The sequence below is a fragment of the Salvelinus namaycush genome, chromosome 11 (genome assembly GCF_016432855.1).
Source record: "Salvelinus namaycush isolate Seneca chromosome 11, SaNama_1.0, whole genome shotgun sequence".
NCBI classification, from domain to species: Eukaryota; Metazoa; Chordata; class Actinopteri; order Salmoniformes; family Salmonidae; genus Salvelinus; species Salvelinus namaycush.
The window spans coordinates 26,709,594-26,720,680 of NC_052317.1; the positions used below are offsets into that span (position 1 = coordinate 26,709,594).

The following is an 11,087-nucleotide window of genomic DNA, read 5'->3' on the forward strand; positions in this document are numbered from 1 at the left end:
GTGCTTAGGGTTGTTGTCCTGTTGGAAGGTGTCTGAGGTCCTGAGCGCTCTGGAGCAGGTTTTCATCAAGGATCTCTCTGTTCTTTGCTCTGTTCATCTTTCCCTCGTGCCTGACTGGTCTCCCAGCCCCTGCCGCTGAAAAACATCCCCACAGCATGATGTGGGCACCACCATGCCTCACTGTAGGGATTGTGCCAGGTTTCCTCCAGACGTGACGCTTGGCATTCAGGCCAAAGAGAGCAATCTTGGTTTAATCAGACCAGAGAATATTGTTTCTCATGGTCTGAGAGTCTTTAGGTGGCTTTTGGCAAACTCTAAGCGGGCGGTCATGTGCCTTTTACTGAGGAGTGGCTTCAGTCTGGCCACTCTTCCATAAAGGCCTGATTGGTGGAGTGCTGCAGAGATGGTTGTCTTTCTGGAAGGTTCTCCAATCTCCACAGAGGAACTTTGGACCTCTGTCAGAGTGACCATCAGGTTCTTGGTCACCTCCCTGACCAAGTTCTTCTCTTCCGATTGCTCAGTTTGGCAGGGCGTCCAGCTCTAGGAAGAATCCTGGTGTTTCCAACCTTCTTCCATTTAAGAATGATGGAGGCCACTGTGTTATTGGGGACCTTCAATGCTGCAGAAATGTTTCGGGACCCTTCCCTATGCCTTGACACAATCCTGTCTCGGAGCTCAACAGACAATTCCTTTCGAACCTCATGGCTGGTTTTTGCTCTGGCATGCACTGTCAACTGTGGGGCCTTACATAGACAGGTGTGTGCCTTTCAAAATAATGTCTAATCAATTGAATTTATGGGTTATTTTTTGTAGATTGATGAAGGAAACAACTAATTTAATACATTTTAGAATAAGTCTGTAACTAACAAAATGTGGAAAAAGTCAAGGGGTCTGAATACTTTCCACATGCACTGTAAACTCAAGAACAATTATATTTTAGGATTCATAATACAGTAGACTATTTAAAGTATAAACATAGAATGGAAACGCAATCTATTGACATAATGACGATTTTAGGGAGTTTCTGTTTTGATATTGAGCGCAGGTAATTATTCCATTCCATGGCGGTGTTTGCATCCTGTGTTTGCCAGTCGAGAGGGATTCCCCATCCACTTACTGTAGGCTACTTACTGTATGTAGGTTGTTCTCCGATAAGCTTCAAAGAAATGTAGCGCATAGTGCTGCACGCATAAAGTCAATAGGCTCCTCCCAGTCAAGACACCGCCATAAAGATGTGACAATATTTAAGAATAGGTCATCCCATGCTCTCTCTTGAGAACAGTGTTGAGAACAGATCGATTTCATTACTTTTCAGAGACGCTCACATGGTTAGAGGTAAGGAGTTTATTCTCATTCATAGTGAACATACGAGAGGGTAAACGTCCTGAAATTGACGCAGTGATGTTGATGCACTTAACACTAGGCTATTACGTTATTTATTTTATGCATGTGATTATAACATTGTTTTTCGGATTGCAATTATGAGCCTACAAAATATTAATGTAATTGTCTTTGAATCAAGATGACCAACAAATCCAGAAGTGTTTCATTCTTAAATTAGGCCTACTTATTGTTTGTGATTTTTGGGGGGGATTAAACATATGTAATAATCTCAATGATTATACTCTCAAATTATCTGTGATAATATATGAATGCATTACATTTGATAAAAACATGATTTACCTAATAACATTAACCACCATCACTCAACACCAACTGACAATGTATTTTTCTTTTGCATTGCACAACCGACTCATTGGTCCCACATCATCACTATGCCCATCCTTCTATTGCATGCGTTTTTCGAAAGAGATGAATTTAGAGGGGGACAGCGGCCTGTCAGTGATTTGTGGCAATGGGAAACTTAGACAGTGGCTGATCGATCAGATTGACAGCTGCATCTATCCCGGACTGGTTTGGGAGAATGAAGAGAAAAGCATTTTCAGGATTCCGTGGAAACATGCGGGCAAACAGGATTACAATCGTGACGAGGATGCTGCACTCTTCAAGGTGCGTTAGGACCCATACCTTCACTTTACCCGATTTCTCCTATTGTTTTTCTTCTACTTTTAAGTTACTATTTACAACTCGTGAATATTGAATATAGTGTGCAGGAACCCCATAAAGTATAGCTAACTCAATCATATTCATACTTATTTATCTCCAGACCAAGTCTAGTTGGTCTGGTGTAATTTACAGTATTTGCTATAGACTACCTGTTGATTTTTACTACAGTATAGCAAGTGATGATCTTTGTTCAAGGCAGTGGATATTTATTAAAGGCAAAGACCATGACATGTTGATTTTGATGCAGGCCCATAATGCCTTACTTATTGCCAGGTAAATTGAAAATGAATGCAGAGAGGAAGTTAAATCATTATGTTGTTGATTATTGCAGGCCTGGGCATTGTTCAAAGGGAAACATAGGGAAGGAGTGGACAAACCAGATCCCCCCACATGGAAGACTAGACTGCGATGTGCTCTGAACAAAAGCAATGACTTTGATGAGCTGGTGGAGCGTAGCCAACTGGACATATCCGATCCTTTCAAAGTCTACAGAATCATACCGGAGGGAGCTAAGAGAGGCACGTTTTGTTCATCTTATTGTAGTATTACCAAAGTCAAGTCCATGTCATGAATGCCTACTGTTCTGACTGTACTATACTGTACCATAGTGAAGTGATATAGGCTACTGGCAGTTGATATCAGAGATTTCATGTGTCAAAGGTAATAATGCACTAGGGTTCAAGTTACACCTGCATTGCGTAACAAAACCGTAACTTGTGCTTCTAAGAAGTGTTGTAGTCTACCCCTCCCTAGAACACCCACCTGCTTACATAGAGGGTGAGCCCAAACTCATGTTGTCTGACTCTAAACCTAGCTGAGCAGACATACACACACAGCCGGTAATGTTTCATTTTGCCTCCATCGTCTGATGAGGCAGGAAGCAGAGAGGAAGCCGATGTGTGTACCAAAAAGGCCTTGACGCTTTTTTTAGAAGGCTTCAGTTACCCAGTGCAGAATGCACAGCATACACACCTAACCTCCAGGCTTGCATAACAAAGGCTGAAGGCTCCACCATCAGAAGAACCTTTTGTCACTCTCATATGGCAGTCTCAGTTAGGATTGACTCTTCGAGACCAAACCTGCAACCTAGGGGTTGAGACACTTTACCCATGTTGTTACCGCATGGCTCTATAGTTTCTGTATTCAACTGTTTGAAGAGGCTGAATAGCCTTGAGCTCTGTTGAAAAGGCTCTACTTGTAAGGATGACAGTTGACAGATGAATACAATTTCATTTGATTTGACTTCTTATTGAGGACATACATATTTCTGGAGGGACCACCACAAAATGTTGCATTAGAACATAGAGAGTTCTATGATGTGATGTCTGATGTTACGTTTCTGTAATGTAGGGATCAAGATGGCAGGGACAATGTCCCACATCAGCTCAGTCAACAGCTACCCTATGCACTCTCTATACCCATCTCTACAGAGCCAGGTAAGGTAATGTGTTTACCCCGGCAACAGGTACAGTTGAAGTCGGAAGTTTATATACACCTTAGCCAAATACATTTAAACTCAGTTTTTCACAATTCCTGACATTTAATCCAAGTAAAAATTCCCTGTTTTAGGGTCAGTTAGGATCACCATTTTATTTTAAGAATGTGAAATGTCAGAATAATACGAGAGAGAATAATTTATTTCAGCTTTTATTTATTTCATCACATTCCCAGTGGGTCAGAAGTTTACATACACTCAATTAGTATTTGGTAGCAGTGCCTTTAAATTGTTTAACTTGGGTCAAACGTTTTGGGTAGCCTTCCACAAGCTTCCCACAATAACTTGGTTGAATTTTGGCCCATTCCTCCTGACAGGGCTGGTGTAACTGAATTAGGTTTGTAGGCCTCCTTGCTTGCGCACACTTTTTCAGTTCTGCCCACAAATTTTCTATGGGATTGAGGTCAGGGCTTTGTGATGGCCACTCCAATACCTTGACTTTGTTGTTCTTAAGCCATTTTGCCACAACTTTGGAAGTATGCTTGGGGTCATTGTCCATTTGGAAGACCCATTTGCGACCAAGCTTTAATAACTTCCTGACTGATGTCTTGAGATGTTGCTTCAATATATCCACATAATTTTCCTGCCTCATGATGCCATCTATTTTGTGAAGTGCACCAGTCCCTCCTGCAGCAATGCACCCCCACAACATGATGCTGTCGCCCCGTGCTTCACGGTTAGGATGGTGTTCTTCGGCTTGCAAGCCTTCCCCTTTTTCCTCCAAACATAACGATGGTCATTATGGCCAAACAGTTCTATTTTGTTTCATCAGACCAGAGGACATTTCTCCAAAGAGTACGATCTTTGTCTCCATGTGCAGTTGAAAACCGTAGTCTGGCTTTTTTTATGACGGTTTTGGAGCAGTGGCTTCTTCCTTGCTGAGAGGCCTTTCAGGTTATGTCGATATAGGACTCGTTTTACTGTGGATATAGATACTTTTGATCCTGTTTCCTCCAGCATCTTCACAAGGTCCTTTGCTGTTGTTCTGGGATTGACTTGCACTTTTCGCACCAAAGTACGTTCATCTCTAGGAGACAGAACGCGTCTCCTTCCTGAGCGGTATGGCAGCTGCGTGGTCCCATGGTGTTTATACTTGTGTACTATTTTTTGTACAGATGAACGTGGTACCTTCAGGCGTTTGGAAATTGCTCCCAAGGATGAACCAGACTTGTGGAGGTCTACAATTTTTTTCTGAGGTCTTGGCTGATTACTTTTGATTTTCCCATGATGTCAAGCAAAGAGACACTGAGTTTGAAGGTAGGCCTTGAAATACATCCACAGGTGCACCTCCAATTGACTCAAATGATGTCAATTAGCCTATCGGAAGCTTCTAAAGCCATGACATCATTTTTGGGAATTTCCCAAGCTGTTTAAAGGCACAGTCAACTTAGTGTATGTAAACGTCTGACCCACTGGAATTGTGATACAGTGAATTATAAGTGAAATAATCTTTCTTTAAACAATTGATGGAAAAATGACTTGTATCATGCACAAAGTAGATGTCCTAACCGACTTGCTAAAACTATAGTTTGTTAACAATAAATTTGTGGAGTGGTTGAAAAACGAGTTTTAATGACTCCAACCTAAGTGTATGTAAACTTCTGACTTCAATTGTACCTTCACAGATTTTCACAGCTCTCTCTCCCTGCTGGGTGTGGATCAGGAACCCACCACTACCTGACTAACAGCCGTCTCCTCTCCCCCTGGCCTGTTCACAGGTGTCTGGCGGATTCATGATTCCTCAGGAGAGGAAGGAGTGGAGGGAGTACAGCCACGCACTGGACCAGCCTCAGCCTCACCAGCCACCCCACACTGAGCTGCAGTACAGCCAGTGCCACTACCCACAGCCACTCAGCCGACCCTGGCATACCGGGCCACACACAGATAACGGTGAGACATGGCATCGCCATGGGGAAGACACTGATTATAGGAATGAAAATATCATGGAGAGATAAGACTCCACAGTACATGTCCTTCAGTACAAGTACAGAGGAGCCAGGTAGAGATGAAGCCATGTGAACACCATACTTCACTAGTTCTCATGTTAACTTGGTTTCAGATAATGAAAGGCTATAGTTTAGGTCAGTGTTCTGTATGACAGATTTGACATATGTTCATCTGAGTGACGCACACACACACACAAGTTGTAAAAACAGCTACAGTTTGACAGTGAAGGCTTTGATGACCACCAGTTCTCCAAAATAATGAGGGCTTCATTTAACAGTCTTTAGTCAGGTTCCTCCTGATATGAAATTATTTAGACAAGGTCTAGTAATTCATCCTCCATGATATGTACACTGAAAACACTCATTCATTGGTTAATAACAGTATTTATTTATCTTCTCCCCTCAGGTTATCAGTTCACTGGCTCCTTCTGTTCCTACTCTTCCTCAGAGTCTCACACCACAGCATTTCAAATGGACCACAACATGTCTACCCTTTCTGGTACATGCTATTCTATTACTTCTAGATTACTAATTTACTACTGCTGCTACTGCTACTACTGCTACTACTCCTACTTCTGCTACGACTGCTCCTACTACTGCTGCTACTACTTGTACTACTACTACTGCTAACTATACTACTAATACTACTGCTGATACTACTTCTGCTACTACTACTACTACTACTACTGCTACTAATGCTGCTACTACTACCATTGCTAGCTAGTCTTTTCATTTCCTTCAAGATATCATGGAATTATTCCCGCACACCTTTTTCAGTTATTGTGCACACAGCATGTGTGTATTGTATTGTAATTCCACACCACTGACCAGTGTTAATGACAGATAGACACAAAGAGAAGATTCGTACGATGTAGTGGAGCGTACTGCATTATTATCTCGTGTTACCAACCACCAGAAACTAAAAGCTGTTTCTCTAGGACAATTACTTCCCTAATCTGGCTTTTAATATGGTCAGTTATTTGTCAGTGTTGGAACTGGAAACAGTGCTCATATTAATGATTTTCTATTCATATACAGTTGAAGTCTGAAGTTTACATACATCTTAGCCAAATACATTTAAACTCAGTTTTTCACAATTCCTGATATTTAATCCTAGTATAAATTCCCTGTTTTAGGTCAGTTAGGATCACCACTTATTTTAAGAATGGAAATGTCAGAATAATAGTAGAGATAATGATTTATTTCAGCGTTTATTTATTTCATCACATTCCCAGTGGGTCAGAAGTTTACATGCACTCAATTAGTATTTGGTAGCATCGCCTTCAAATTGTTTAACTTGGGTCAAACGTTTCGGGTAGCCTTCCACAAGCTTCCCACAATAAGTTGGGTGAATTTTGGCCCATTCCTCCTGACAGAGCTGATGTAACTGAGTCAGGTTAGTAGGCCTCCTTGCTCACACACGCTTTTTCAGTTCTGCTCACAAATTTTCTATAGAATTGAGGTCAGGGCGTTGTGATGGCCACTCCAATACCTTGACTTTGTTGTCCTTAAGCCATTTGCCACGACTTTGGAAGTATGCTTGGGGTCATTGTCCATTTGGAAGAGCCATTTGTGACCAAGCTTTAACTTCCTGACTGATGTCTTGAGATGTTGCTTCAATATATCCACATAATTTTCCTGCCTCATGATGCCATCTATTTTGTGAAGTGCACCAGTCCCTCCTGCAGCAATGCACCCCCACAACATGATGCTGCCACCCCCATGCTTCACGGTTGGGATGGTGTTCTTCGGCTTGCAAGCCTCCCCCTTTTCCCTCCAAACATAATGATGGTCATTATTTCTCCAAAAAGTACGATCTTTGTCCCCATGTGCAGTTGAAAACCGTAGTCTGGCTTTTTTATGGTGGTTTTGGAGCAGTGGCTTCTTCCTTGCTGAGAGGCCTTTCAGATTATGTTGATATAGGACTCGTTTTACTGTGGATATAGATACTTTTGTACCTGTTTCCTCCAGCACCTTCACAAGGTCCTTTGCTGTTGTTCTGGGATTGATTTGCAGAAAGCGTTTCCTTCCTGAGCGGTATGACGGCTGCGTGGTCCCATGGTGTTTATACTTGCGTACTATTGTTTGTGCAGATGAACGTGGCACCTTCAGGCATTTGGAAGTTCCTCCCAAGGATGAACCAGACTTGTGGAGGTCTACAATTGTTTTCTGAGGTCTTGGCTGATTACTTTTTATTTTCCCACTGAGTTTGAAGGTAGGCCTTGAAATACATCCACAGGTGCACCTCCAATTGACTCAAATTATGTCAATTAGCCTATCAGAAGCTTCTAAAGCCATGATGACATTTTCTGGAATTTCCCAAGCTGTTTAAAAGTAGAGTCAACTTAATGTATGTAATCTTCTGACCCACTGGAATTGTGATATAGTGAATTATAAGTGAAATAATCTGTCTGTAAACAATTGTTGGAAAAATTACTTGTGTCATGCACAAAGTAGATGTCCTAACCGACTTGCCAAAACTATAGTTTGTTCACAAGAAATTTGTGGAGTGGTTGAAAAACGAGTTTTAATGACTCCAACCTAAGTGTATGTAAACTTCTGACTTCAATTGTATGTTGTTGATATTTTAGATGGGTGACTGCAGGGACCACTACAGTTACAGTAACATACGCAGTATTATATAAAATAATTTGACTGTTTATCAGTGTTGAAAATACAGAACTGGCTCCTTTTGCATTGTCTGTAAATGGAACAGTATTTAATGTTTAGCTCGGCTGATTAAGAAAGTCGTAAAGTTCAGCAGTTTGCTAACTTCCGTCATTCACTTTCTTTCTATATACACTGTTTGCAAGATGCGGTATATTTACTAAAAGAAGAAACAGACTTTTGGCCGTTGAAAGTGATTTCAACTCCCCAGGCACATCTTCATATCAGAAACGGATTACGACTCCACACATGGAAAGAATGCATTTGTTTTCAGACAGCTGTCAATCTTCTTTCATTTGGAATACTTTTACTTACTGGTTCATTCTCTAACATCTTCCCCCCTCTTTCCTCCAGACTTCCGACTGCACATATCCCTGTTCTACCGTGAGTCTCTGGTCAAGAAGGTAACCACCTCTAGTCCTGAAGGCTGCCGGATCACCTCTTCTTCCTCCTCATCTTCCTCTCCGTCCTCCCCCTGCCCCGAGGACAGGCTGTACAGTGGTGCAGAGACGGTGCAGTTCCCCTCCCCTTACCCCCAGTCTCAGAGGAGAGGGGCAGAGAAGCTACCCAACGTCCTGGAGAGGGGCGTGCTCCTGTGGATGACGATAGATGGGCTCTATGCCAAGCGGCTGTGCCAGAGCCGAGTGTACTGGGAAGGCCAGCTGGCACCCTACACGGACAAACCCAATAAATTGGAGAAAGAACAGACCTGCAAGCTGTTTGACACCCAGCAGTTCCTCACTGGTGAGAAACAGTATTTTGATTGTGAGCTGATTATGATGATGATGGTACTGAAGGTTGATGATGGTGGTGAGGATACCTACTGTAGAAAGTGAAGTCCCTCTCCATGCTGTGGTATCAGTGGGTATGCGACCTGTCACGTTCTCAGCGGCGGCCTGTCAGTGGAGTGTCCATGAAACAGCCCCCGCCCACCTCCTGTGGTCCACCACTCAGTCTCTAGCTGCAGTTTACATGTGAACCACTAATTTTTCACACCAATGACTTCCTTGCAAATGACTGGAAAAAGCTTTCTCTGACTCCTCTTTCTCATTCTGTGAACCTTTTATTTGTAGCATTTTCCATGCAGTGATACTGAATCACAATACCCATCTCTCTCAAGCTGAACGTCCTTCCTTCATGAGCAAAGTAGATGTTTTCAGCTGTTAGGGGGCGAATTGGTGAATTGTGGGTGAAATAAGGTGATAAAATCATTGTACACTCCCTCCATCCCTCCTTCCAGAGCTGCAGGGGTATGCCCATCATGGCCGTCCCATGCCCAGGCACCAGGTGGTGCTGTGTTTCGGAGACGAGTACCCGGACCCCCAACGCCAGGCCAAGATGATCACAGCACAGGTACAGTACATTACAGACTCTCGCTATCTTATTATGGTTGGAATCAACAGTGCATTAAAATAACAGTCCAACATGATAAAGGCTGAAATAAAAAGAAAACTAAATATAGCCTGCCTAGCCTTGTTACTCATGATGATAAACAAAGGACTCTATCAACACGTCCAAATCGGTTCTTCCCCCACTCTCTTGGCCCTAACCCATCGCTGTTTGCAAATCTGTAGGATCTGGATAGGTATAAGAAGGGCAATGCGTATTGCTTATACCTTACACATTTTCAAAAACGGAAAGTTAGGCCCAAGGGGGAGGGGAAGGGAGAGATTTGGTATTTGCTATTCTTGGTTACCCAGAAATAAATTCTTGCGAAATTTGGTCAGCTTCCTTATTTACTTCTGGGTCAATACGTGTTAACAATTGAGAGTTCCGTTGTACCAGGGAGGAAGCAATGTCTCCACCCTCGTAAAGGAAAGTCTCCCCCCTCCACTAATTAACTACTGCGCACACAAGCTTGAAATAACCCCCCCCCCAATGTAGATATTGAAGCGCCGCCTTCGCCCAATTGTGATTTTTTCAAATAGAGACGAAAACCCAAACACAGAAACTACTGCTACTAGTTATCTCGCCATTCGATTACAGCCCTGACAGATTCTCTCGGTTTACACACAGAATCTGCCCAAGAGAGATTAGGTAAATGGGAGCAATCTTTATTCATTTTCATTCATCATTCATGGTGTGACCCCTGCATGTGTTGCAGGTGGAGCCCATGTTTGCCAGGGGCATGTTATACTTCAGCCAGCAGAGCAGCAGTCACTGCCTGAGGGACTATGAGCTCCAGGGACATACAGAGATCTCCCTTCCGGCTCCAGGAGTCTACCAGAGGACCCTTCAACAGAGCTCCCCTCTAGCTCAAGGAGACTACCAGAGGACCCTGCAACAGAGCTCCCCTTTAGCTCCAGGAGACTACCAGAGGACCCTGCAACACATACAGGAGTAACACACAAACAGGCCCCAGGAGCCATGGACATGAATGTAGATTGACCAATGAGCTTTACATCGCTTCTCCTGAATAGTGTACAGTATACTCAGGTCTTGGACTAAAATACCTTACTGTAATTTCAACGTAAAACTGGACTGTGCCTCCATCGTCAGTGTCAGCAGTTTGAGCCAATGATCAATGTTAAAAATGGGGGCGCTGAAAGAATCTACCCTAGTTTGTACAGGCTTACAATTATTTTTGTAATCAACCATTTTTTTGTTGTTCTATTAAATTATATGAAAAAGTGAATACCTATCACATGAGGTGGTGTGTGTTACTCGTATTCCTGTGACATCTGTGGGTGCTGATGGGAAAGCTCCTGACCTGTGATAGTGGTGTGGGGGGGAGAACCCCACTGCTTAGCCTCTCTCGCTCTCCCCTCTCTCATTTTCTTTCAGCGAGAGGGGGATGCATGTGTATTTGTATGCATGTGACATGGTGACAGTGTATAGGATGTGGTTTGGGCTAGAGGGTTTAGGGTGAAGCAGAGAGGGACTGTCTGAAGCAGGAAGCACAAGTCACAGGT

The 11,087-nt window shown here is 43.0% G+C and overlaps 1 protein-coding gene across 1 annotated transcript; it reads left to right on the plus strand.

The window, feature by feature from the left end:
- The first annotated feature begins 1,812 nt into the window (after positions 1 to 1,812).
- LOC120055576 (interferon regulatory factor 4-like) lies at positions 1,813 to 10,755 on the plus strand. Its single transcript, XM_039003458.1, has 8 exons — positions 1,813 to 2,010; positions 2,399 to 2,585; positions 3,418 to 3,503; positions 5,281 to 5,452; positions 5,915 to 6,007; positions 8,530 to 8,919; positions 9,416 to 9,528; positions 10,280 to 10,755. Exons 1-8 carry the CDS (start codon positions 1,813 to 1,815, stop codon positions 10,517 to 10,519), a joined length of 1,479 nt encoding a protein of 492 aa, XP_038859386.1. The 3' UTR covers positions 10,520 to 10,755.
- The last annotated feature ends 332 nt before the right edge of the window (positions 10,756 to 11,087 follow it).